Source organism: Fomitopsis serialis (genome assembly GCF_022376445.1).
Source record: "Fomitopsis serialis strain Sig1Antser10 chromosome Unknown B0H18scaffold_137, whole genome shotgun sequence".
NCBI classification, from domain to species: Eukaryota; Fungi; Basidiomycota; class Agaricomycetes; order Polyporales; family Fomitopsidaceae; genus Fomitopsis; species Fomitopsis serialis.
This window is the reverse complement of record NW_025955097.1, coordinates 70,849-97,641: the sequence shown is the minus strand read 5'-3', so window position 1 is coordinate 97,641 and position 26,793 is coordinate 70,849. Positions and strand designations below refer to the sequence as shown.

At 55.8% G+C, this 26,793-nt stretch overlaps 8 protein-coding genes and 1 non-coding gene across 9 annotated transcripts; 4 read left to right on the top strand and 5 right to left on the bottom strand.

The window, feature by feature from the left end:
• Positions 1-68: 68 nt before the first annotated feature.
• On the bottom strand, positions 69-2,378 carry B0H18DRAFT_1041838 (peptidase S8/S53 domain-containing protein). The gene is made up of 4 exons (XM_048030599.1): positions 1,669-2,378; positions 919-1,429; positions 725-859; positions 69-670 (listed from the first exon to the last, which is right to left on the bottom strand). Exons 1-4 carry the CDS (start codon positions 2,113-2,115, stop codon positions 261-263), a joined length of 1,503 nt encoding a protein of 500 aa, XP_047887134.1. The 5' UTR covers positions 2,116-2,378; the 3' UTR covers positions 69-260.
• A 1,860-nt stretch (positions 2,379-4,238) lies between these two features.
• Positions 4,239-7,850, top strand: B0H18DRAFT_97579 (sulfate anion transporter). The gene is made up of 16 exons (XM_048044108.1): positions 4,239-4,612; positions 5,059-5,158; positions 5,221-5,326; positions 5,382-5,570; positions 5,624-5,736; positions 5,806-6,050; positions 6,102-6,243; positions 6,307-6,474; positions 6,534-6,665; positions 6,731-6,793; positions 6,863-7,010; positions 7,065-7,173; positions 7,238-7,258; positions 7,322-7,442; positions 7,503-7,542; positions 7,599-7,850. The coding sequence occupies exons 1-16, from the start codon at positions 4,378-4,380 to the stop codon at positions 7,770-7,772; spliced, it is 2,106 nt and encodes a 701-aa protein (XP_047887133.1). The 5' UTR covers positions 4,239-4,377; the 3' UTR covers positions 7,773-7,850.
• Positions 7,851-8,323: 473 nt separating this feature from the next.
• B0H18DRAFT_97609 (uncharacterized protein) lies at positions 8,324-9,362 on the bottom strand. The gene is made up of 2 exons (XM_048044130.1): positions 8,572-9,362; positions 8,324-8,511 (listed from the first exon to the last, which is right to left on the bottom strand). Exons 1-2 carry the CDS (start codon positions 9,268-9,270, stop codon positions 8,371-8,373), a joined length of 840 nt encoding a protein of 279 aa, XP_047887132.1. The 5' UTR covers positions 9,271-9,362; the 3' UTR covers positions 8,324-8,370.
• A 2-nt stretch (positions 9,363-9,364) lies between these two features.
• Positions 9,365-9,915, bottom strand: B0H18DRAFT_1215542 (uncharacterized protein; the record flags this gene model as incomplete). Its single annotated transcript, XM_048036644.1, has 2 exons — positions 9,827-9,915; positions 9,365-9,775 (listed from the first exon to the last, which is right to left on the bottom strand). Coding segments are annotated over exons 1-2 (480 nt in total), but the record flags the coding sequence as incomplete, so codon positions are not given.
• Positions 9,916-10,096: 181 nt separating this feature from the next.
• On the bottom strand, positions 10,097-11,286 carry B0H18DRAFT_939941 (uncharacterized protein). Its single transcript, XM_048041867.1, has 3 exons — positions 10,925-11,286; positions 10,515-10,871; positions 10,097-10,463 (listed from the first exon to the last, which is right to left on the bottom strand). Exons 1-2 carry the CDS (start codon positions 11,154-11,156, stop codon positions 10,519-10,521), a joined length of 585 nt encoding a protein of 194 aa, XP_047887130.1. The 5' UTR covers positions 11,157-11,286; the 3' UTR covers positions 10,097-10,463; positions 10,515-10,518.
• A 3,389-nt stretch (positions 11,287-14,675) lies between these two features.
• On the bottom strand, positions 14,676-16,319 carry B0H18DRAFT_959334 (uncharacterized protein; the record flags this gene model as incomplete). Its single annotated transcript, XM_048042804.1, has 1 exon — positions 14,676-16,319. The coding sequence occupies one exon, from the start codon at positions 16,317-16,319 to the stop codon at positions 14,676-14,678; it is 1,644 nt and encodes a 547-aa protein (XP_047887129.1).
• A 1,845-nt stretch (positions 16,320-18,164) lies between these two features.
• On the top strand, positions 18,165-18,284 carry B0H18DRAFT_t142. Its single transcript has one exon. It is a non-coding gene; the product is annotated as a tRNA-Leu (tRNA).
• A 602-nt stretch (positions 18,285-18,886) lies between these two features.
• B0H18DRAFT_97450 (Acylphosphatase-like domain-containing protein) lies at positions 18,887-19,867 on the top strand. The gene is made up of 3 exons (XM_048044008.1): positions 18,887-19,287; positions 19,347-19,399; positions 19,467-19,867. Exons 1-3 carry the CDS (start codon positions 19,168-19,170, stop codon positions 19,576-19,578), a joined length of 285 nt encoding a protein of 94 aa, XP_047887128.1. The 5' UTR covers positions 18,887-19,167; the 3' UTR covers positions 19,579-19,867.
• Positions 19,868-19,978: 111 nt separating this feature from the next.
• Positions 19,979-25,926, top strand: B0H18DRAFT_1041806 (SNF2 family N-terminal domain-containing protein). The gene is made up of 9 exons (XM_048030598.1): positions 19,979-20,367; positions 20,462-20,518; positions 20,569-20,604; positions 20,951-22,069; positions 22,123-23,303; positions 23,363-23,847; positions 23,898-25,158; positions 25,212-25,286; positions 25,338-25,926. The coding sequence occupies exons 1-9, from the start codon at positions 20,167-20,169 to the stop codon at positions 25,828-25,830; spliced, it is 4,908 nt and encodes a 1,635-aa protein (XP_047887127.1). The 5' UTR covers positions 19,979-20,166; the 3' UTR covers positions 25,831-25,926.
• The last annotated feature ends 867 nt before the right edge of the window (positions 25,927-26,793 follow it).

Genomic DNA, 26,793 nt, shown 5'->3' with positions numbered 1-26,793 from the left:
CCGTAGACCAAAATTCCTGAAGGACCACTGCTAACGCGTCGATTCTCGTCCATGCATTCTAGGCTGAGCATCTCAGCACGATATCGCGAAAAGCCACAACACGACAACTTCCAGGCCGATGACAATATATTGATACACGAGTAACCACAAGCATGCAGTGGCCTCTATTGCAGGAGGTTATGGATGGTACATCAAAGTAGCGTAACGAGAGCAACAGTGTACGGTGCACAAACGCAAGACGACTCAACCCCGGGACGGACTCACACCGTCGTCGCGTTGTTGAAGATCAACAGGTTGGGCGTGCCCGATGGCAGAGTCTCGAGCGCGTCCTCCGTCGAGAGCGCAAGCAGCGCGATCTTCATCTGCGTGGGCGTGATCGTCGGCGGCACGGGCGCGACGTCGAGGACGAGCTCCGGTGGCGGGAGGAAGGTCGCCACCCAGCTCGGGAGCACAGAGTGCGCGAAAGCATATGCGGAGCCGATGGAATGAGCGGGGCGCTGCTGGAAGAGGGTCGAGAAGTCGGGCGCGACGTTAGGGTTGAAGGTCTTTGAGCCGTAGAGCGAGAGCAGGTACGCGAGGATGCCAGCAGTGTGGGGCGACGCCATCGAAGTACCAGAGAGCGACGCAACAGCTGTGTTGCTGCCAATGTAAGTCGAGAGTACGTTCAGACCTGCGAGTGACTTTGTGAGACTCTATCAGATGATACGTAGTCCATGAAGCATACCGGGCGCGAAGACATCGACGCAGGGGCCGTGGTTGGAAAAGTAAGCACGCTCATCTCCGAGTGTGGAGGCGCCAACCGTCACAGCCTTCGCTGCAGCAGCGGGCGAGTTGTTGCACGCGTCCTTGTTGTCGTTACCTGCGAGATATTTAAGATTTGAAAACGTCACCCTACAAGAACATGAGCCGGGCACTTACCAGCTGCAACAGCGAAGTGAACTCCACGGTCGACGGCCCGGTTAACTGCATCATCGAGAGCCTTGGACTTGCCACCACCAAGGGACATGTTCGCAACGGAGCCCTTGTGCGCAGTCCTGCCAGTCTTCCTGAACTCCTCAGCGGCAGCCTTAGCCTTGGCTATGGACTGCTCGACAGTCCAGACGACGCCAGCCATGACGTCGCTCATCGTGCCACTGCCGTTGCTGCCGAGGACCTTCACCGCGATAACATGCGCAGCCTTGGCGACACCGTACTTACGCGATGCGATAGTGCCTGCGCAATGCGTACCGTGCCCATTCGCATCGATGTCCTGGTCGTTCTGGGGAACAGTCTTGCCCCATTCCGCACGACCCTCGAATTCGGCATGCTCGACGTTGATACCGGTATCGATGACGTAGACATCAACACCTTCGCCACCGTGAGAGTCATACTCGTACTTCGTGAAGGTGCCGAAAGTGAGCTTGGGACGGTGACTTATCCGTGCAAGGCCCTGATTGGTACATCAGTATTCAACAAATACGATTGCAAACAAGTCCAATGGCAATCGCGAGCGAAGACCATCGCTTATAGGGGCATGCTGCAACGACATGGTACAGCAGGTAGGTCGAGCAACTGGCGGACAGCACCAGCGACACCGGACCAACCCGCCAGACATGATGCCACCTATTACTGCGCACGACTTCGCACGCGACCACACATCACAACATATCCAACAGATTCAGCACTTACCCAAGGCGCACCCTTCTGTGTCTCAATGCTCGTGCTATCCACGTCGATCTCGAGAGTCCGAACGATCTGGTCCCGCTCAATGTAATCCACCTCGGGCATCTGACGGATGCGGTGAACAGTGTTGTCGCTGAACTTGCCGGCGTAGCCCTTGACGTGTCCGTCATACACATGTCGGAGGCCCGCATCGAGGTCGCCCATGAGCGGGTGCTCCTCCTCGACGCCCTGGAGGAAGTTCATGTGGTTCGCCATGAGCACAGGGGCGACGTCGTCCTTGAACATGACGATATAGGAGTTGTTGACGGACCCGTGCGGGTGGTGCTCCGCGACGAGGGGCGCGTACGAGAACGCATTGCCGCGCGGGACCTCGTGCGGGATCGTAGAGAGCGGACTGGCGAGGCCAGAGGCGGCCAGGGACACCGCCAGCAGAGTGTTGAGCAGGAAAGACATGGTCGTCGGCGGTAAGGTGTCTGACGACGCGGGCTTCGGCTTGATAAGGATGTGCCAGCGCTATTTGGCCCTGTTTGGACGGGTGGCGTCTCCCCACACCGCCCGAGGACTGCGCGAAAAGGCATCATCGCTCGAGTCACCCCGGTTATCGCAGGGAGACTGCAGAGCCAGCCGTAGAGTGCATACTGTGCCCGAGTAAGGGCGCTGAAGTTTCCTAGAGGAGGCATGAAACTGGTCTAAGTTACCTTGACAGGCGTGCACGCACCATCCAACAGGCAGATTTGATTCCGGCCTCGGCGCTCGTGGAAAGCTTCAGCGTTCGCGGCCGCAATCCTATTGCGCCCTATCCCGTCATACGCAAGCCGAGCCACACAATTCATCGGCATCGAGCAAAGAACGAAGACACCCGTTACGTACGGCCTCTGTTCGAAGTTCCAGCTGAAGGGCAGTCTCGGAGCATCATACGAGAGCCGGGACTGCGCATCGGACAGCGAGAGAACCGCCACCGTAGTGGCGCGGGATCTTACCGACAGTGACTTCCATAAGGACCACAACACAACGGCAGCGCACGAGTCTCGGAATCAGAGAGCGCCTCGTGGAGAACAGGAGGCAGCGACTCTGTCGTTCGTCGAAGTCAAACAGGCTCGGAAGACACAGGTGTACCGTGTCATCACGTCGGAGGCTGTTGTATCCCCCGATGGTAGCGTGCGTCCCTGCAACCGCATTTTTGTGAGTGTTGCACGCCGGTTGCGCGTGGACCCATAAGGCGCTCGTATTCCGACCGAAGGGACGGCTCTGGAAAGCTTGACAAGATACACAACCAGACGCTCTCGGTGTAGGGTATGGCCAGTCTGTTAAACCACGCGAAGACGTGTTGTGCTCGTGTGACCATAGACACTCGGTCGAACTTCAAACTTCGCGATTCAGTGGCATGCTTCGTTGAAGTAGGTCACAGCAGCACGGACTGCGAAGCGATGATAAGGACGGCTCGCGTAGTATGTAGAGCCCGACGGGAAGAGGGATGGCATGGGACCAAATGCACAGTGCTCACCTGCGATATATAACTTTGGAGGATGCAGCCAAACGAAATTCGATGTGCGAGGTTCTTTGTGAAGTTTCATCTCGGGCTTACATAGGACCGACTCGAGGCACGGTGTTTGATATATACACGCTCGAAATTTTCTACTGAGCGGAGGAGAGATCGTCAACTCGTTTTGTAGGCACGTATGTATAGCCACGATTTACCTGACGATTGAACAGGAGAGCAGCATAGAGGCTGAGGCCCCTGCTTGCTTCGCTGTACATCCTTCCAAGCTCGCGAGGCAATGACATGCGACCCGCGACCCGCGAGATAACCTAAGTTTCGCTGCTTCGCGCGGGGGCAGGTGTCGCTACGACGCTGCGGCAGAACACTGTAAGTTTCTCTGCACAGCGGTGCAGGAGGTGGAAGGCGTGTCTGTGTCTGTGTCTGCTTGATAGCGACTCTAGGGACCGGTCTAGCGAAGCTGTACGTTCGCCTCTTCAGTAGCTTCGCGTTACGAGGAGTACTGTACTTCGAGCATGTTGAATTTGACGAGCGACGGGAAATAAGGTAGCTCAAGCACTCACCGTCACGAAACTAGAGCTAGCTAGAGGCCTGACTGTGAAGTCTCAGCAAGACTGATACCTCCGAGGCATATGAGCGAATTAAATGAGAACGAGAGTCAAGTCCAAAGGAGGTTCACTCTGCCGCAGGAACGGCACGGCTGCCTGCGATGGCCAAAAGTTTGAGCAAGAGAGACTGCACCACACCCAGGTCGTAGGATGCTCTCGAGGGATATGCACGTAGCTCAAAAAGCTGGAGTCTCAAAGCAGTCAGGACGGACAAACAGAGACGAGGAAAATTGGACTTTGAGACACGATCGAGGGGGCGGGCTTGGGCCGGGCCGTGGAGGGCCGTGGAGAAATCGGCGCTCAATGATTGGACAATGTGTGCAGTGCACATCCCGCAGAGCTCGTCGAGCAGCGTGAGGGCAAGCGAGGGCACGATGGCTGACGCTGGCGTCGACCCCGACGATGAGTCCTGCACAGCGAGCACGACCGTCACAAAATTGACCGCAGCGACATAGCACCAGCGCCTGACAGCCTCCGCCTAAGCCGCCTCAGTCTACTCCAGCTCCAAATTCACACCTATCGCGATCCCTCTGCCGTGTACGGCACTCCGCTGGACGACCTCGTCCAACCCTCTCGCTGACCGATAAGCTGCCCGAATAAGACCGTATCATGGACTCGCAAGGCACTGGAGGAAGCGTAAACCGCGCCCACCACCATCCGACTCCACTCACTCTCTCAGGCCGCACGTCGGCGTCGTCGTTGCGAGCAATGTTTGCTTCCGGGGCGGCCACGCCCACTGGGCTGAAGACCCCACTTTCACCGGGCCCGCACGCAGAGGAGACACCGATCCTGGGAGTGGACGTCGAGCACGGTCGCACGGATTATGGGGCAGCGAGAGCACGAGGTGAGCAGCAATCAGGCTATGGTTGGCGGGATAGTACAGGGAAGGCAGAGACACTGTCGTGGTGGAGACCTGTGAGCCTGAGAGTGGCATAGACGAGCTCATTTCCAGCCCGGGATGCTGCACGCCTCCGCACCTGTGGTGGTTGAGTAAGAGAAGCCGGCCGCATGCGCGCCTGCAGTTGCGAGAAGTCTCGTCTGAGGCCAGTCTGGGTCATACGGGTTCGCAGGCACTGGGTAGGAGCTTCTTCGCACAACTGAGGTTCGTGCCAGATTGAGCGGGAGTGAGCACTAGGCTAGTAGTCACTAGCACTCCACCACATCCTCTCTAAGCTTTGTTGCCGGCATGATCATAAGCGCAGTCTGAGGATGACATCTTCTGTATCATCTCATTTGCTCTCATCTTGTTCTCATATCCCATTTACCGAACACATGTTGACAAGGCTCCAGCTACCCGTCCAACTCTTCATCGCCGGAGGACATCGAACTGGGCAAAAGTCAACTATTACGTGCCCTCCACCGCTTGGATACCCGCATATTCATGGTCATTGTGCGTCTCAAGCTGTTTCTTTAGGTTAGGAAGGTACACGGTGTTCACCTTGAGTCCCATAGATTCGGTGGTGATCTACTGGGAGGCCTCACAGTTGCCTGCATGCTTATACCCCAATCTGTCTCGTATGCAACATCTCTAGCACGATTAAACCCCACCACTGGCCTGGTACGTCCCATCCAGTCGGCAGAGTGTTGATAATTGACTAGCTATGCGCGGGCAGTTCTCTGCATCTGTCCCCGGCTTGATATATGCGCTTTTCGGTACATCAAGGCAACTGAACGTGTCCCCCGAAGCGTCATTGTCACTCCTCATTGGACAAGCAATCGATGACTTTCTCCACGACCCACACTTCGCACAATACGGGCGAGATCAAGTGGGCATCGCGGTGGCGACCGTGATCACCTTTCAGGTGCGCTCAGCGAAGACTGGAGACTGTTAGATTGACTGACGAACTGCTCCTAGGTTGGACTCATTGCCCTTCTGCTTGGCTTGTTCCGCCTCGGCTTCATGGACGTTGTCCTCAGCCGTGCGCTTCTCCGCGGGTTCGTCACTGCTGTGGCAATCGTCATCCTAGTGTAGGTCCCTTCTCCCAACCCAAACCCGCGATGTTCTTCTCCACGGCGCTGATTGTCACCCGCACACAGCGAACAGCTAATACCCATGTTTGGTTTGACTGCACTGCGGAACGAATATCAATTGCATACGACCCTCGACAAATTGGTTTTCATCGCGGAGAACATGTGGACACACTCGCATCGACTGACAATGATCATCGGGTTCGGCGCATTGCTGATCCTCCTCGGCATACGCAGCTTCAAGGGCTTCTTCAAGCGCTATACCCTCATTTATCGGATGCCAGAGGTCTTATTGGTGGTCGTCTGTTCAACGCGTGAGGCGGCATTTGATATCATGTGATGCACTGCGAACTCACACCCGTCAGTTCTGTCCGACAAGCTGGACTGGGACGATCAGGGAGTTGAGATCCTTGGAAGTGTTCCGGTTAACACGGGTTCCCACTTCGTCCAGTTCCCGCTGACGAAGATGACGTTCAAGTTCCTGCGGAGGACGACGTCCCTCTCATTGTACGCGCGTCCTGCTTTCCCTAAGTATGCGTCGACATCACTCTCAATGCGGGGTTTTTGTAGTGTCTGTGTCATTGTCGGATTCCTCGACAGCATCGTCGCAGCAAAACAGAACGCGGGGATGTATGGCTACAGCATCAGCCCCAACCGTGAACTCGTCGCGCTCGGCGCTGGCAACTTCATCGGCTCCTTTGTCCCGGGGACGCTGCCCGCCTTCGGGTCCATCACCCGGTGCGTGTTATCATCCAGCTGTCATATCGTATATTGCGGCTGAGTATACAAACGGACAGGTCAAAGATCAACGGCGAGGTAGGCGCGCGTACACAGATGTCGTCAATGGTCTGCTCCGTGGTCGTCCTCCTCGCTGTGTTCTATCTCATGCCCTGGCTGTACTACCTGCCGAAAACTGTGCTCGGTGCTGTGTGAGTGGCAACCCCGTCGGCTAGTGTGACCGGGTGCGTGAACTAATGCGTGATGTCGGTATCAGCATCTGCCTGGTCGTGTTCTCGCTCCTGGCAGAAGTGCCCCACGACCTGAAGTTCTATTGGCGGTATGTCGTCTGTCGCATTGATAGGCTCGTCGGATGTAAGACGCTGATTCGCCGTTCATCGTGGATTAGTATGCGGAGCTGGGTCGACCTGTCCCTTATGGCGCTCACCTTCGCGTTGACCATCTTCTGGGATTTGGAGATGGGTGTTGCGGTCAGCCTCGTCATATCGTTGGTGCTGGTTGTGCACAAGTCATCAAAACCACGTATGACGATACTGGTACGTGCATTTCTCGTATGGGCCTAATGTATCAGGCGTCTGACGGCCTGTCAGGGTCGTCTTCCCGGCACCGACGTGTGGAAGCCTGTTGACGAGAACCCAGAAGCGCAGGAAGACGCAGCCGGTGTGCTCATCGTGAGGATCAGAGAAAACCTTGACTTTGGTGCGCATACTGATGGTTGCTACTCGCGGCTATCTGACTGACGTGCTATGGGTGTCGTGCACAGCAAACACCGCACAATTGAAAGGTGACTTCCATTGGCTGCCGCAGCATCTGCGCATAGCACGGTGGACTGACGACGGGTATACAGAGCGGCTCCGTCGGCTAGAGTTGTATGGCATCAGCAAGCATCACCCGTCGGACGAGCCGCAGCGCGAACACGCTAGCGTGCTTGTCTTCCACCTAGCGGACGTTGACAGTGTTGACGCGTCGTGCGTTATCTTGTTCATCTGCCCAATACTTTTTGGACTTACATGACTCGCTGCTGACAGAGCCGCCATGATCTTCTACGAATTGGCCGAGACATATCAGGTATGCATCGATCCGGGTCCCCATATGGTCGTACATTAATTGCCGTCATTGAACAGAGCCGTGGGGTGGGGCTGTTCATCACGCATCTCAAGAAGGGTCCCCGTGGGTCCTTCGAGCGGGCGGGGATCATCAAGCTCCTCGGGGAAGACGCTATCTGCAAGGATGTCGCGAGCGCTATGGTCCGCGTAGAGAAGCTCGTTCGGGAGCGAGCGGGCCCGCAAGGGTGGTAACGAGCGGGAGCCTCGGGTGTCCGGGCAACGCGAAGCAGCGGACTCGAGACGACCGAGCCTCGACGACCTTGATGTCTGCGTCTGGCGATGACCGACGGATTGACTATGCAGCACATGATATTGCCTGGTGGATACCGGGTCTAATCTACGATAGATCTATGCTCTCAGACACTTCATTCTGTTATTCCCATTGGTGGGAAGCGTCCTGTGAGAAAACGAGTCGGCGGTACGCGGAGGACTGCATCCTACTGCCTCCCCCCAAGTGGCCCTAGCGGTTGCAGAAGTCAGCGCTCTGCATGGAGATAAATATGAAAAAAGAGCCATTGCAAGCCATGTACGGTTGATGGATGCCCAATATGTCAACGACTCAATTGTAGGGACTGACATGTGTACACGCCGGATAAGGTCCATAGTCGATAGCTACTTACAGCTCAGGGCGGGAAGTACTTCTACTGTACAATACTGTACAACGACACGTCAAGACACAGCCCCGGAGGTTAATTGATGCAGCACGAGGGAGTGGGTTCTAAGAATAAGAGCAGCCGCGTCAAGAGTCGTAAGGAATGCTGTGGTAGTAGACAGTAAGTAACGTACGTAACTACTTGCACTTGCGCCTGGGAAATCTGAAGGCCTTGAGTGTGGAGATGTGCATGTGGAGGGGACTGATGATTCTCGAGGCTCGCACCGGTGCCGCCACCGTCAACTTCTGATCATCAGCGGAGAAATGGGATGTGCGGGCCTTGCAATGGAGTCAGCACCTGCACGGACGACTCAGAGAGGGCGAATGCTGGATGCGCACCTTAAAGTTCACGATGCTAGCGCTGATCGTATCTTCTGGGACATCGGCGCGTGGTCTTGCGACAGGCACAGCAGGGCTGAGTGGGAAGGCGCTGTGCCTCTCGGGAAACTGGTCCACCGACGCCGTCCAGCAGAGCGAATCGAAAGCTTGCCATGGGTCTAGCAGCAGCTCGTCGTCCATGCAGGCAAAGCACGAATGGTCGAACGACTTCGATCGTCGCATCAACGCCGTGCGGCACAGCTCCGACTCCAGCGTATTGATAGTCTCCTCCGCAGCAGGGCTAATAGGGTCTTCAAAGGGCTTCTGATCCTCCATGACAGAGGATGGGCAAGTAGACGTGTCGGATCGCTTGCGTTCGTGGTTAAATAATACAGAAGAACGGGAGGATACCGAGCTCGCAGAGCTCCGAGAGGATGGACTGCCTGGTCTGCATGGCTCGGCAGCAGGCGGCTCGGGCTCAATGTCGCTGGTCTCTCCGTCAATGTCGTCTGGGACAGGGCTCTGAGTGCTCTGGGGACTCGGAGCAGACATAGGCTCGTCAGAGACAGGCGTGAAGAGGAAGCCTCTCCCTGACGCGTCCAATTCCGCTGTGAAGGTGAGGGAGGTTTGCGGAGTGTGCCCTGGATTTGGTGTTGGTGGTGGCAGTGGGGTCTTGGGAAGTACCAGATGAATCCCACTCAATAAGCCTCTCCTACGCATCTTCTTGATATTCAGCGGCGCGACTGGGGCTGCCTGCAAGTAGAGCGAGCAAGTCGCATCAGTGGCTAGATCACGATCTGAGTGCTGAACTTACCGGTGCGAGCGCTAGCGGAGAACGTTCGGCTTGCTCAAAGGGGGTGCGGGGGCCCTGCACAACGTCCCGTCCCAAGATCGGGGATTCCAGCATGCTCCAGGCATTGTCCGTGCTTGACGGAGATGACACAAGGTCAACAAAGAGCTCGGGTCGCGCCGCGACCATGTCCAGCGACTTGTCGAAACGTCGTCGGGCAGCCGTTGCGTGCATGGCAAGGCAGATGAGGGAGAGACGACGCACGAAAATCGTAAAGGGAGCTCGATCAGGAAGGGCCGAAGAACGAAGGGCGAAGGCGAGGAACATTCCACGACGGAGAGTGGCTTTTAGAAGCATCCGTCGTGAGCGCCAGATACAGGTACGGGTAGCAATGATATGTGATGGACGTCGTAGCGTCGTGAAGCGTAGTAGATCCTAACACCAGTCGATGTCAAGGCGTCAAGGTAGACAGTGGAAATCGCGCACGGTCTCCATCCGGAGTGGCAGGGATGTCCAGTTGTCATACTGCCACCCAACGATATGGTAGGCGTTCATGACATCGGTGTAGGCTACGGCGCCGCCGCCGGCGTACCCATAGCATGAGCTTGCCACCGAGCTGTTGATGCTAATGTCGCAGTCACATGATATCACTACAGCCACATAGGACACCGTCTCCTGATGTCCAGTGTACCCATCTATGATGTACACATGCTGCAGCAGGCTGCAGCGACAAATCAACTCACGCAAGTACACGATGCAGGGAATCGGGAATGGGCGTACCAATGTTTCACACGCGATGTCTTCGGTGGCGGCCTACTTGATGTGGATGCTCCGGCTCTCAGACCGAGGATCGTCAGAACATATCGATAGTTAGAGGCAGAGAGCGCGGATGCCCGTGCCGTGGCCAGGTAAGACATGTAAGACGAAAGCTAGCCGTGTTACGGATATTCGAGTAGGGTAGACCTACATGGTAAGGCAGCAACTGTGGTGTTACACCGGTGACCGGACGTGCGTATCATGCATGAACATTTGTTGATACAAGTCTCGTCCACCATGACGCAGAACACACCCCGCCCTGTTCAGCAGCATGCTTGCCTGAGGCCCCACCGCTGCGGAACTCTATCTGAGTCATCTAGCGAACACTGTCACGAGAATAGATGCTCGGTTTACTCACCCCTTTACCGCTTCCGTGTCTTGATTCTCCCAAGGGACAAACCGTCTCTGCCCTCAGCCATCATGATGACCTCACCGAGAGTATACCAGAGTTCTGCACTCATTTGGCGTCGGCGAGACTTCACATCCATTCGGATGTCCATAGGACTTCCAGGCACTATGGGCGCAGGCTTGTACTGAATATGATCGGGCGGGAGGTCTGGCTTCCACCGTGGTCTCGGGATATTCTGATTCCATAGGGTGTGGTATTTCAGTGCTTGGTCGTATGACCACTTGAGTTGGCTCAGGTTACGGGTGACATGGTGTGCTAGACCGCGGGAGCGGGCAGAGCTCGACAGTAAAGTCAACGTCTTGTCCACTGTGCATCACGAATTTGTGAGCGTCATCGGCGATGTATAACGGGATACTTACTCCGGACCTCCCAGGCACTGTACCACCGCTGCAGAGTCGTCCGTTCATTTTCAGTCAATGAAGTACCCCGCAGGTGATGTAGCACTCCGGCCGCGCGTTCAAAACCCGGTCTCCAAACGCTTCGCAATCTTCCCGTGGCAGGCCCTTTGTTCAACACAGATGCAGCGCTGGCTCGTAGAACGAGCCGATAGAGGCTCGTGAACTCCGCAGGCAGTCGTGTTGAGAATGTCATCGTCACGGTAGCCCGTAGACACGAAGAGACTTGTCTCCGCCCGCTGGAAATGATGTCGAATAGTCGGGCCGCCAGTGCGACGTCCAACTGCTGTTGGCCAAGTCGTCTCCCCAAGATGCGTTCAAGCTGCTTGAAGTGAACGTCGAAAGCGAGATGCAGACATTGAAATGTCGCCAGGCGGCACGTGCAATGGAATTAAGCTTTGCGGAGCGAATCGTTACCGCTTATGTACAGTATGCAGCAGCCATGGTAGTACTAGTAGTGACTGTACACAACGTTTCAACGCCACCGTGACGGTATGTCCGATGCCTCTGAGCATCCTTCAGTATATGATCATCCATTCGTACGTGCAATTGATTCGCGTCTGTCCAACGGGCTGCCATGCTAACATAACATATCGTCTGAGCCCCTCAGGCTCACTGCAATACACGAGTTTCAACACTCCAGTCTCCGAGCTACGGAGGTGGAGGTGCGCGATTTCTTGGTCCCAGTCACATTGGTCCACACCTGGACAGCCGTTGACTACAACCGTGGCTTCGTTGCGCATCTTATCGGTCAAGTAATGACAGCGATGGTAAGGAACATGCGAACACAATGTACTGATTATAAGCTATGCACGTTACAGTTCCGTACTAGCCAGGTCAAAGTCCATCAGAGAGCAAGCACGATGGAGTACTATGACTGATGGATCGAAGCTTCTTCAGGTCAATACACGGCCGTATCGAGGAGACTTGTAAGTAGTTGCTTGATGCGGATCGTACATGGAGCCTGTGCATCCGATTGGACGAATGAGACGCTGTTTGGTTTTGACAGTTGGTTGATGTGTGCAGCCTATAGCTGTATCGAGCCACCCAACAGAGAAAGTTACCTCGACGTTTGTCGTTGGGCGATACATACACCAACCTGCGCTGAATGTTTGCCAGCCACCGCCTTACACCCGCGTGTGTCCGGGGTGTCGTTCGGAAGCCGAGCTGGCTGTCGGAAAGTAGTCAATCGCCAACGCCCCGGTGACAGATGCTACTCATTCAAGTCCCACAGGCAGACGCAGCTACCGACGTGGCTGCGCGGCACACCGCTTCTCCCAGCCTTCATTCGGCTCCGTCCTCAATCACTATCAGTAGTAAACGGTCGGTGCTCTCACCCATGAAGCTGTAGCCAGCAGAACAGACAATTATCAGCCTGACTCGCAGACGCATGGTACAACGACCGGTTTGCACCGCTTTCTCGACATAGCAAAGTCATAGTCCAAGTCTGTCGCTGCGGTGCACATAGCAACTGTAGCGCCGGGCCGATCTGGGACGCAGACAGCCAACTTTTGGCATGTTTCTAAGCTAAGTACACGTTCTTCTCTGCATTCTGAGTTTGTTTGCATTCCTACCAGAAAAAAATGGAGACATTGTCAACAGGCAAATTTACCTTGGCCGGGAGCGCTGATAGCTGCCACGCCACCGTCCGCGGCGGAGGACGTGCGTTTGAACCCAACAACTTTAACTCTAGGTACGTGGTGACGCAAAATTCTTGCAGTCAATCATCTGTACGACTGAGAAAACTGAGCCCGGCTCGTTCTTGAAACCGAGTGTCGCGCTACAGCATGGCCCAGGCTACGGCTGCCAGCCCGAGTCTCAGCGCGTGGTAAGTGGCTATGGCCCGAACTGTCGCCTCTTTCCAAATACATGCATCCATGAACAAAGCAACACCTCCCGAGGTAACAAAAACAGCAGGTGACCCACATCACTCTTATAACTTTCCAACCATCGCGCGACTTCTGTTGACCTTCAAACATCGCCACAGACCACCTCAACCAGCTCGGCCTTCCGACACTCTGGCAGGAATCCGAGATGAGCGCCACACAGTACGAACTACTCCGGATGTCTGTGGACGACAAGGCCTGCGTAAGTGGATGCTCTACATTGTGCTTCCATTGTCTGATCCTGACCTCGCCCCAGTGGACCGTCCCCGTCCTGGACAGCCGGAGCCGACCCGTCCCCTGGGCGGCGTTCGGTGACTACAGCGCTCCCGTGCTAGCTCACTTCGCGGACGACGACACCGGTTTTTACACTGTATCAGACACCGGACTGTACTCTATACCTGAGACCGTGGACGACGACCTCACGGGCTCTTCATGTTATTCGCGCCGGTCTCTGCCAGTCGACGAGGACGGCCACACGGAAGATCTTGAAGCGCTTAGCGAGGAGGAAGAGCCCGTTGACGGGCCGCGCGAAGTGGGCCACTCGTTCGTCTTTCGCGGCGCGCAGCACGAGACCGTGCGCACTATCATCCGCGCAAGCAGCGAGCCCGCCCTGGGCGGACTCGACACTTACGAAACTGACTCAGAGGCATCGTGGACCAGTGGCGACCAGGATGACTTCTCCGACCCGGGACCGGAGACGCCCCTGCTCTCTCGCTTGCCATCGCCAGACCCGCTTGATGCCGTGCGCTGCGGGATCGAACGCATCGCCGCGAGGCAGCATCTCGAAGAGGACCTAGACTTCCGCGAACACGAGTGGCTGTTGCAGCAGATCGGTTGTGGGCGGATGGAGATCTGGGTGACAGAGGAACGGATAGAAAGGACGGAGCAGAGCGAAGACACAAGGCCGAGGGTGTTCTTTGCTCCCCCTTCAAGTTCAGGCCGACGCCAGTCGCTTGGTGGTATGGCGTAAACTCGGTGGCGACGCCGGTTTAACTCAAACTATCCGATGAAGATGCTTGACTGGTACTTCAAGTCCCCTCGAGCTGCGACTCGATGGACGGCGTTTTCAAGTTCGGTTCGCACGGAGTTTCTGTACTGTATCTAGCCTCCCCATACCCCTCGCCTGGACGACTGAATCGGGACGACTCGGCGTGAAGCTCATATTCATTTTCTCCTCGATCGGTACCACGGCCCCCGGTCGTTCTAGCCCGAAAAATTGACTATATCCTCAGTTGACCGTATGTTCTTGTTGTATAATTTGTGTTGAACGATAGAATCCAGACTGATGTACTAGGTCGACGCCGAATCGCACCGTTGAGGGACTGCAGAATATATACCGCTTACATCTCCAAGACTAGTACAACACAGCATGCGTAAACAAGACAAAAACATAAACGTCCGCCAAGAGCCAATCGAATGTGATTGAGAACATACAATGGGTACTACGTACTTTGCTATGCGTTTTCTGCGAGACCAACAGCCTTCTAGGCAAAACAGCGAACTTGAACAAGCAGAAAATACGATAATGACAACGACGGGGGATTGAGAGTCGAACGAAGACGAAGCGATGACGTGCGATTTGTGACCTAGACCACCAGGAGGGATTCCGACTAGTGGAACAACTTCGAGCAGATGGAGGAGCAGAGCCGGTCCGTGGATAAGAAGCATACGAAGACAGTGGGAAAGAGAGGATGCGTGTGCTGAGAACGGATTGAGGTGCGTGTATGCGCGATAACAAGTGAGGCAGCCTATCTCCGCAGTGTGTTAGCCCCGTTGTCAAAACCCGCATACACGCATAGAACACGCACATTCCGGGGTCAACAAGCAAATCACTTGGCGCCATAGACCATAGGCATGACCGGTGCAGGCGGATACGCCGCATACGGCCCGGGTGCGAACGTGCCCGCACCCCCAAACCGCATGTAGCTCGCCCAGTGATCGTGCTGCAGCTTCTGAATGTGCATCAGATACTGCGCGTCGCTCATCCCGGGGGTGCGCGGCGGGAGCGCGTACGGGAACGCGTTCACGAGCGGTGTAGCCGCGGGCGCGGGGTAGAAGCCGGGCGCTGGCACAGGGAGGTTCGATTGCACGGGCGTCGCGGGCGGGGCAGACGCAGCGGTGGAGAGCGAGCTCGCGCTGCTAGATGAGCGCTTATGTGTGTGTTTCTGGGTGCGCGGGCGGGAGTCCTTCTTCGGCGTTGCTACGGTAGGAGTGGGCGCAGGCGCAGGCGTGCTGCAGGGCGCCGGACCGTCGATCCAGCCATCGTCGGACGCCTTGGACGAGGGTCCGCTGATCCAGCCGTCGGCGTCGGCGGTCATGCCCGACGAGACACTGCTGCGCTCTGAGGATGATGCGCGTTCCACTGACCGCTCCTTGGTCGGTTTGCCCTCGGGCATGTGCTCGAGGCTGGGCGGACTCGCCTTGTCGCTGCCCTTCTTGCCGTTCCACCGCCCGGACCGGAGCCGATCGACCATCTCGCGGGTGCGGGAGGCGTTCCGCGCGCGGATGCGGGTCGTGCTCGAGCCGTCGGCGAGGAAGGCTGGGAGGAGATCAGCGGAGGGGCGAGCACGGCGCGGGGTCGAGCTGCGGATGTTCTCGATGCTGGCCTCGGCGGAGTGGTAGAAGCCCTCGCCGTCCTTGAGGAGGAGGGAGCGCTTTCGAGCAGCGGGCGACGCGGCCGGGTTGTCGGCGCTTAGGGACGGGAAGGCGAACTCGTGCGTCGGAGAGGGCGACTTGGAGAAGGAGGAGGGCGACGGTGCAGCGGGGATGAAGGCGGCGGCGGTCGCACTGAGGGGCGTCGGGTGCGGCTGCAAGACGTCCATCGATCCGTGCTTTGCACCACGGGGAAGGGAGGAGGGGGATGCGCGGGGCGTAGACGGTGGCGGGTCAGACTCGGCGGACAATTCAGACTCACTGAGCTCGGGACTGTCGAGCAGACTGAGGTCCCATATCTTGCCATCTGGCCCACCTGCCGCGGCGACGATCTCCTCGAATGAAGTCGACAGACGCTTGCTGATGCCGCCTAGGAGCTGCTCGACGTGATCGTGCCACTGACGCTGCACGGTGGCGATGTCGTCCTGGCTCAGCATACCGCAGAACAACGGTCGCTCGTCGGCAGTGGATGCGTCGGTGAGAATGCCCACGTCGTTCTCGTAACAAGAGACGGTGTCCTCGACGAGCTTGACCCCAGCTAGCCTCGAGCTCAGTTCGACATCGTCCTCGATGCTGTCCGGCGTCTTGCGGCGCCTCGCACGGTATAGGAGATCGTGGTAATGCGGTGGCCTGGCGAAGACACCCGACCCGGCGAGAAGGGGTTTGAAGACCGGTATCCTCGACGGGCGTTGCGGACGCCTGCCCGGATAGGACCAGGACACACAGCGGTACGATGATGTCCGCGATCGGTCCTTCGATGTTACCCTTGACTCCTGAGCCCTTTGAACGTCTTCATCGGGTCGTATACTGGTGGTAGACATCAGGAGACGATGAAGCCTATGCAGAAAGGTGTGTCGAGAGAAATACAGGCAAAAAACAAAGGATTGGTGCCACTCGGCGGCAACACCGCCTCGAGGCTAGGCCGGGACAAAGGAGTGTCGTGGACAATGGTATTCGCTTATCAGTTATGCCTTGAACATGTGCTCGTGCAGGTCGGGTCTTCCCCTAGCTTGAGCGACGGATGTGCGGATGCAGCGAGGTCGTCGTCGTCGGCGTTGAGGAACACGACGGCGGGGCGTCGACGATAACTCAGCACTTCCGACTAAGTCACATGGGGGTAGGTAATTGATTCTGTACAATAGCTTTGTGGAAAACTCACATAGAATTATCGGAACCTATGCTATCTTTACTTCAACTTTACTTCGATAGATAAACAGTGATAAATGGCCTCGATTCGGATGCCTTGGTTGCAACGCACCAACTTGGACCACTACTACTAGGACTTACTTCGACGTGTTGAGTGAGCTTGCGTGCTGAAGCTTGAGACTTCGGCTCTATCTCGTGCTACAATTCTCAAAGTGAGTTGCAGTATGTTCAGATGCTGGGTGGATCCATAACATTCATTCAGACTGGCCTATCGAAATGCTGTCGAGTACTAGGACAGGTAGAGCAGGCGACTCGGAAGTTGTTGAAAGTCGCTAGAGCACCTGTGCGCAACAAGCATCCATTGCCGGCGCGAGGCCACGTAGTACTTTGGCAGTACTGCACGTAAGCATCGCTCGGCACAGCACAGCCGCGTTCGCTGGCGGATGGACAGCGACTCTACTCGAGCTTGAACCCTGATGCCCGTCCGACGTTGACCAGGAAGTTTCGTGAAATCACATCCCCTTGTGGCCCAATGGCAAATGCATTTAAGTACCGGGTAAGTAGCTTTTCTCAGTCATACAAATTGAATCTTGACCGATCGTTCAACAAGGTGTTGGTTTCACTGTGACCTGACTATGCAGGGTTTCATTCCGCAGACCATTGTAGACTCGTCTAGATGCTGTGTCTTACGTGCAACGCTGGACACCAACCACCAACGAAGCAGCAAAACGTCTCGCAGCATTGGCCTGGGTGTATGCGACAAGGTAACGTGGGGCTGCCAGTGAGGGCCGCGCATTCCAAGCCGCGTCTTCCGGTCACTTGTGCTAAACTGTGGTGCACGCATGCCGTGTATTTACCTGAATATCAAGGCCGTCGCGTGAGTGCCGCTATCTCATAATCATGGCAATATTTACCCCTCTATTATGTCAAGCTCTCTGAACGCTACAGCGGTGTCAATGAGAATTCTTTTGCATTCTCCTGTTCCTTTGGGATACAAGTGCTTCGACCATTTCTTCAAGCAGGCCATTGCGTTTATGGGGTCGCTTATGGAGATGACGACAAAAATTCCAGTGTAAACCTCACCACTTTGTTAGAACTTTCACGATAGCTGTACAAGTGTGTGCTGTCCATTGACATATTTTTCTGTTGCAAACTGGACACACCGCAGGTCGTTATATCGGACGGAGATGATCTGAGGTGAGATGTCTTTCTCAATCCATTTGCTCACCTTCCACTTCAATGCTCCCTGACGTTCAATTGTTGAGATCGCGCTGTTTTGAGCTAATTGTACCCGTACAGTAAGCTTTACCACTAGTAAGAAGTGATTGAGACATTAACTGTACTCGTGTACCGCCTCATTCGTCCTCATTTATATGCGTATATGTGAGTGTCTCCAGTATACTGTAGGTCGGTATAGAAATGCCTCGCGACTCTCCACTCAGGCTGGCAGGCGGACAGATCTCATTCATCCAGGCAGGGCCTTTTCTGATTATACAAGACATTAGAACCTTTCGCAATGTGGTGAGGTGGCCGAGCGGTCTAAGGCGCCAGACTAAGGTGTTGTGGACCGAACATTTGGTGTGTTCGCGTGTCACGTGATCTGGTCCGAAAGGGCGCGAGTTCGAATCTCGCCCTCATCAATCAATTTTTCATTATTTACGTCAGCGTATCGTGTATTTTATCGACACCTACATAGAGTCAGCCCATTGAGTCAAGGACAATGCACGCGAACATCTTGCGAACACCAACGAACTCTCAACGAGACGAAGGGCGGTCAACGCTCAACCCGATGAAGTGACTTCGCATCGGACCTATTCAAATACTATTCGAATCGATTGAAGGTACTTATGCACTGCAACACAGCGTTCCCATGCTACCACACAGCGGCATCCTGTAAACTGAGTAACTTGAATCCCCAGGGCCGGTCGGTACGTTCTAATTCCCGAGTCGAACTGCATCATTGCATCGTCGAGAGATCCTCGAGAAATCTTTACTGGTACCTATTCTGGCGCCTTACTCATCATAGGAGAACGCCTGAGTTGGCATACATCCCAGGCGAGGCAGCCCATTGACGGCACGCTCGGCGGTTTATCCGGACGTCGCAGGATTGGGCAGACACTTGGCCAAGCCCGGACGACTACGGCAAGGATAGACGCCAGAAAGAACAGCAGTTCACCAATCTGCGAAGCTACTCAGTGTTGTAAGAATCGCATACATGAGGCGGACGTACGGCGGAAAAGTAGTTCAACGAGCCTTCGGTTTGATGGCTATGGATTAGGTTGACTCGAATGTGCACTTGAATGATAAAGGAGTAAACGCACCAGGTAACGAGATATGCATAATGCGTTGACAGAACATTGCAGTGAACTGCAAAGCAGACCAACAGCGGCTCATGCGAGTTCTCATGATGTCATAGCCGAGAGATAGCCCCATCCTGGTTTGGCAAACGGAACGCACAAGCCCAGGCCCCGTAAACAGAAAGATCTCACAAACTCACCGAGGGCTATCGTCACAACCATCACCATGGCGTACCGCGCTTTCAACTTCATCGTCAGCGGCAAGGTGCAAGGCGTGTTCTACAGAGCCTTTGCCAAGGATGTGGCCCACGACACAGGCGTCGTAGGTTGGGTGGCCAACGATACGGTAAGTAGTCAATGATACTACCAGTGATTACCCGATGATACTCACCGCGAGTGTGGCAGACGGGACATGTCGTTGGAGAAGCTCAGGGCAGCGAAGGCGCCCTGGACAGATTGTGGGTCACTTCTGCAGTACTGTACGAGATACCACTCACTGATGGCAGACTTCACTTCACTATACAGCAAGAAGGTCCTGCACACCGGTCCACCGCGCGCCGACGTGAAGGGTGTGGAGATATCAAACGAACGTACTCTCGACCAACTGGAATACGACGTCTTCGAAGTTCGACGGTGATAGACTTTCCAGGGGACGTGCTCACTGAATGTACCATGATGCGATGTGTACGATGTGTGAAAATGTAGCATGGAGGCTCACTGTGTGCTTAAAACTCAAGTCTGGCAATCCATGATGGGACGCAATGGTATGCGAGCAATATGAGCTTCGTCTACAACGCACTGGCCTGTGCAAAATGTTGATGAGGTCCCCGCGCGACGAGCTGTGGCAAGAATAGCAAGGATACTCCGTCGGCCTCAAAGAATAGTCATCGAGACTGCAAACAGCGACAGCAACCGACTCGGATTTCATACCGACCTGCAGTTCGTTGTCGACGAGACACCGAAGTGCTGCCGCCGGTAGGTCGCGCGCATCCCGTTGTTTGTACCGACCAAACAACCTCCTGGATGCTCACGAATATGGATGCTCTAACTCTCATTCGCGTACGCCGAGCACTGGCGGCCTCAACACGTCCTCTGACTGTTCTTTTCGTCTCTATATCATCCTGGGAGGCTTCTAGTTCAAGAATCTCGTAAAACCGTCCAGTATCTGCGCAGATCGACCGACAAGACCTCTTCTCACGCGCTTGCCCATGCGTGTCCCCGCGCGATGAACACTAGGGGACGTTTCGGGCACTCAGGACCCTCTGGAGTCGCAAGAGATGCTAGGCACAGACAGGATGCGGACCATCCGGCGGAGAACGGGGCAAAGGCGAGTGGCGTAGAGGAACGCGTCGCGCGTGAACGCGCTCGCATGGTGCAGGATAGGCAAACAGAGTTGGACCAGGTCTCTGACAGGCATGATACCTACGTACGTTCCTCATTTTATCTACATGTGATGATATGCTCTCCCTAAGGATCATATCTCATATCCGTGGAGGCGCGAGTTCTGACCTAATTTGTAGGTGCGCGAACGCTTTCACCTCGAGAAGTTCGTGACATTGGTTTCGTACGATCCCAAGGTGTGTTATCCGACGCGAGCGAGGCGTTCTTCTTTGACGCTGCATATAAGATTGCCAAACAGGACAGCTCGACCGTATTTCGCGAGGTACGTCTTACTCCACACAGAGTTTTGGCATCGACTGTCAGAGTTCAGCAAGTGCACTAACTATGGACACCTGTGCTGACGGTCCGCGCTCGCTCATTTGGTCTGGTGATGTGACATCGTTCGACCAGAAGATACCCTTGTCGTCGGACGTGTGTGCGCAATCTGCCAGGGTGCCCGTCTTTCTTTCACTCACCAGAAGAGTTTGGGCGAGCACCCTCTGGCGGGATCAACCGACCGCAGATTGCGCTCATACTTGTCTCATCAACGGTGTGGTGCAGCGGAGTCATCGCCGAGTTGTTGCCAAAACTGTGACCGTAGTGTGTGCAATGCTCATTTTCTTCACTAGTATAAATCGCAGTACGATTTGGTCGAGGACTCGAAGAGTGCAAGCTCATCACGGCTCACGCGAAAGGCTCGCACCGAGCGTTTGCAAGCTTTGAAGACAACTGCAGCACCGTCGAAGACAGTTCGTTCAAAGAAGAAAGGGCAGGACAATGACGCCGTCACAGCTCCTGCTCCCACCGCCTCAACGCCGTCGATATCTGCTCCTGTGAGGCCCAGACCATCGCGCCTGATGCCTCCTCCAGAAGTTCCTGCCAGCGTCAGTACATACGTTGGTAAGGGCAAGGGCAAGGCAAAGGCCGTCACCGAGGACCCACCCTCTGTTTCTCCCATAAAACGTCAACAACGAGTCAAGAACGCACGGGATAGCGCAGCTGAAGTGGAGGATTTACCCCCTGCAAAAAGGCGACGAATCGAGTCGAACGGCCGATCTTTCTCCGCTGCCGGTCCAGAAGACGCACCGTTGTCGCATACGAAGCATCCACCGGAGTCGGTATCCGCGACACTGTCCAGCCGTCGCAAACCCACAAAGCGGAAGTTGTCGCCCAATGGTGCCCGTTCTGCTACTCGTCGGGCTGAGCCTACCTCGCCGAGCACAAGTCCCCTCAAGCGCATCAAGCTTATCGTTCGCCGTCCAGATCCGGTGTATTCGAGCCCCGTGCAGAGGCCACCCCCGCCACGGTTCGGATCCTCGCTGTCTGCGCTGCTCTCGTCTTATACCACGCTGGACGGTAACGACGTGAACGAGGATGCTATCCAGGATCGCATCCAGCAAGTTGCAGACTTTTGGCGACGCGTAGGGGAACTGCGCGAGGAGGGGCGGTTCTTCCCGGAGAGCGTCGGCGACGATTCTCTGCCTGTAAGTCCTCCCCAGAGAGGGCCAAACATGAACACTAGTCAAGATACATGGTCGCATATTATCGAGGCTGTCAAGGACCGTGCTACGCATCGCCCTACCAGCGGTCGACAGGTCGCTGCCCAGGTTGCAAGCAGGGTGCGGGCATACTGGGAGGGCCGAGCGGTGAAGGACGACAAGCTGAAGCTGCAGGAAGAGAAGCGGCTGCGTGCGCTCGCGAAGGCGACGATCAGGCACGTCATCGACGAGTGGAAGAAGGCTGTCCATGTGAGTGCCCAGTACTCTCACGCGTGACTCGTAATGACTGAGCGTCGTGGTAGCATATTCGCAGGGAGGAGCAGCTCAGGCGCGAGGAGGAGGAACGGATACGCGGGCAGGAACACCTGGATGCCATCCTCGACCAGTCTGGCCAGATCTTGACCGCTCAACAGCTGGATCTGAGCAAGGCAACCCCGCGCAGCCGGTCCAGCAGCGTATCGGCGGCACTTAGTCGCTGGGCATCGGCGTCGCCGGAGCCAGACGACGCATTGTCGAGTGAGGCAGATGGCGCAGCTGTCTCTGACGAAGAGGGCGAGGAGAGCGACGAGTCCGAACCAGAGGAAGGCGCTGATATCAGTCTCCTACTTGGTGATGGCGCAGAGTCGATGCCTCGCAGTCCGAGCTCTCGGTCTAGATCGTCCTTGGGACCGACGACGACCGAAAACGCGTCCGTGGAACAAACTCCTGAGCCCGACTCAGGGATCGCGTCCCAGTCGCGACGCAGTCGAAGTGTATCGACCAGTATACACGTCGAGTCTATACCGGTTCGAACACCTTCGCCTAGCCCGACGCCTACTGTGGAACACTACATCGAGTATGCGGATTCGGAGACACCCATACCGCCCAGCTATAGCCCTGGCAAGGCTGATTGGGGCGACATATTCCCGTTCGCTGCCTCGTCCGGTTCGTTTGACTTCTCGGCGCATGACGATGAAGCCATTTCCGTTGCGGTCACGAAGACTACCTCGAGTGTGGATGGTGAGGTGGGACCTTCGTCTGTGTCTGCCCATCTGACGAATGGCGGAACTCTCGACCATATGGATATTGACCAAGCCACCCCTGTTCCCGAGGATAGCCAGGATGTAGGCACGTCCGAGTCGCAGTCTATGGCGGAGGATCTTCCACATGAGGATGTTGCACCATCGTCAGATTTCGTTCCAGACGACGAAATGGTGACATCTCCGCAGGAACCTCAACCGGATTTGGCTGCACTAGAGATGACTCCGACGGAGAACGATGCCGAGGACGTTGCTGCCGAAGCAGAGGAAGAGCTGTCATCAATACCTGTTTACTTGAGGCCGTATGCCGTCGCACCAGTCGAATGGGATCCGTCGTCGCCTGTCAAAGCACCCTTCCTCCTCCGTGGCAATCTGCGGCCGTATCAGCAAGCAGGCTTGGAGTGGTTGGCCAGTCTTCATATAAACAACCTCAACGGCATCTTAGCTGATGAGATGGGCCTTGGGTAAGCTCAACGCATCCTTCTGTATTTGGAAAGTCGGATGCTGAACACGAGTACCATAGGAAGACAATCCAGACGATCTCCCTCCTTGCTCATCTTGCCTGCGAACGCGGAATCTGGGGCCCTCACCTGATCATAGTTCCCACGAGCGTTTTGCTGAACTGGGAGATGGAGTTCAAGAAGTTTCTCCCCGGCTTCAAGGTCCTCAGCTACCATGGAAGCACGAAACAGCGGAAGGAGCTGCGCCAGGGGTGGAACAACAAGTACCACTTCAACGTCTGCGTGACCTCGTACACGCTCGCAAGCCGAGACGCGCATGTTTTCAAACGCAAGGCGTGGTACTACATGATCCTCGATGAGGCGCACATGATCAAGAACTTCCGGTCGCAGCGATGGAATATCCTTCTCATGTTCCGCTCCTTTCGACGCCTCCTCTTGACCGGCACACCGCTGCAGAACAACCTCACGGAGCTGTGGGCGCTGTTGCAGTTCTTGATGTCAGGAAGCAACTTTGCCAACCTCAAAGAATTCGGCGAGTGGTTTGCGAGTACGTCCTCGGTTCCTCTATGAATTGCCTGTTATCTGACTTGAACACAGACCCTCTTGAGAAGGCGATCGAGATGGGAACCATGGACGATGAGACACAACAGCGCGTCTCGAAACTCCACATGGTGCTACGTCCCTACCTCTTACGTCGGCTCAAGCGGGATGTCGAGAAGGAGCTGCCACAGAAGTTCGAACACCTCGTCATGTGCCCCTTATCCAAACGACAGCGATTCCTGTACGACGAGTTCATGGCCCGTGCAGACACTAGGTACGACCTGCAGTCGGGTGTCTACCAGAAGATCGCGAACATCCTCATGCAGCTGAGGAAGGTCGTCAACCATCCGGACCTATTCGAGGTTCGCCCGATCGTCACCTCCTTCGCCATGGAACGCTCCGCCATCGCCGACTTCGAAATCAAAGAGCTCCTCGTTCGCCGGCGCCTTTTTGCTGCCAGTGATAACGATTACTGTAACTTGGACCTACTCGGCCTGCAGTTCATTCAGAAGCAGAACACGTCTTCCTTCGCTTCTGCCGAGATACGGTCCCTGGATGGGACACCGCGGTTACCCATGATTACTGAGCTCCCGGGCGAGCCACCGCCATACGACACGCGGACAATTTCCGGGTTCAGGCGCTATCGAGAATGGTCCCAGCGGGCTTCGGAGATCGCGAAGTGGAGTCATTTTGGATACATCAACAGGCTGCGATGCTCGCCGCAGCCGATCTATGGTGAAGAACTCATCCGCATCAGTCAGCGGCTGTACTCTCCCTTGCTCCCACTGTCGTCGATGGAAAAGCGGCCTTGGACTGTGCTCGACAGGATAAACTCCGCCGTCAAGTCGTATGCTGGACGAGCTGAGGAGATGGCCGACACCATCGCCAGGTTCGCGTTCGTCACACCAGCTGTCATCGCGCGGGATCTTCCTCGTATCACACTTGCTGGTCGTGAAGAGAGCGTCTTAGCCGTACAGCGGGATGCCAAGTTCGACCAGACTCTCCATCGTGCCGCTATCAAGTTGCAGATTGCGTTCCCAGATCCGTCCCTGCTGCAGTACGACTGCGGTAAACTGCAAGAACTCGCGCGGCTTCTGCGAGAACGCAAAGCGGGCGGCCACCGCATCCTTATTTTCACCCAGATGACGAGGATACTGGATATACTGGAAACGTTCCTGAACTTTCACGGATATCTGTACCTGCGCCTCGATGGTGCTACGAAGATCGAGGACCGGCAGTACATCACGGAGCGATTCAACTCGGATTCACGCGTATTCTGTTTCATTGCCTCGTCACGATCCGGAGGTGTCGGCATCAAGTGCGTGGTTTCTATGCTGGCAGCTCCCGTGTATACTGACGACTTCTGTCCAGTCTGACCGGCGCAGACACTGTCGTTTTCTATGACAGCGACTTCAATCCACAAATGGACCGCCAATGTGAGGATAGGTGAGCATCGCCCTGCTCCGTTGTGCCTGCCATGCCCTAACCCGACTATAGGGCCCACCGTATCGGACAAATCCGGGACGTGCACATCTATCGCTTCATCTCGACGCACACCGTCGAAGAGGCACTGCTGCGAAAGGCGAACCAGAAGCGGACGCTCGATAACATCGTCATCCAGAAGGGCGAGTTCGACTGGCACTCGCTGCTGTCCAACGAGGCAGAGAAGGAGCTGACGAAGGCGCTGGGCGACGTCGAGGACGAGGCTGACGCGCTTGCGGCGGCGGTGGCGGCGCGAGAGGAGGTCGAACTCATCGGCGAGGATGAGCGCGACTTTGGCGCGGAGGGCGGCGCGGACAAGGAGCAAAAACGGGTTGCGTTCGAGGACATCCCGGTGGACGAGGCGGTTGCTGAAGACACGGAGGTGCATTTCGCGGAGGAGCAAGAGCAAGAGGCGGGAGAGGATGAGGAGGAAGGCGGCACAACCGTCGACTACATGCTTGCCTTCGTGCGCTTCGATATGGATCACTTCGTGGATTGGCGTCTTTGATGTCCGTAGGGGTGCTCCTCGATTATTGTCGCAGGATGGTATGCTGCAATGTATGCGTCTATCTGTACTGATATAATACGCTTTACTTCTCACTCCATGCATGCTTGTTCGCGTGTATGTTCTGGCACGTAGTCGTGAGTCATGCCGGCATTCGAGAGATTGACATCGAGGATGTCTCTCGCGAAGCCCTCAGTGCGTGGACGTGCATGTGTGGCCACTCCTGCTCGCGCTCTTGGGTAACTTAACGGGCTCAATTGCCTCCGAATTACTTTTGTCAAAGCTTAGCTCAAGGCGCAAGCGCACAGCCTGAGGGCACAGGGTTGGCACGCGGTGTTGTTCCGCGTCGGCATATTGCGCCTGGGTACTCGAGCAGCCGCTTGGACCGACGGCGCAGGCTGTAGGCTGTACTCACAGTGAAGTGTTCACTCACAACGCGCGGATGTTTCGCGGAGGTTCGCAGCGCGGCTGGGGTTTGTCTGTACCCAGCTGCAGCCGCGCTCACTGGATGGTGTGTGCAACTACCATACTACCTTGATCAAGGACTGTACGTAGACCGTGAATAAACGCTCATAGCTCTACTGTACATGCGCTATGGGTCTCTATAATCCCATCCCACCCGGCGGAGTCACGTCTACGGAGGTGCGCCGAGCCCAAGCACAGCTAGATACCAACGACCTGATTGTAGTAGTATGCACGGATATTCAGCGTCTACATGATAGGGCTTCGCGATCGCCCTCCAGTAACAGTAAGAGAGATCAATAAAAACACACTACACCGAAGGTGCGGTGGCTGGGCAGTGTGATCGTCTTTGTACAACACGGCACAGTCGTGGATCTGCCTTCTTGATCACTAGTGAATGTCGACCTCTGAATATTGAACGCCAGGGCGCGGATCTGGCAAGAATGACGTCCAACGAAGCAGTGCAGGTGCTCCCGCCACGGGGCTGATCCCATGGCTACGGCT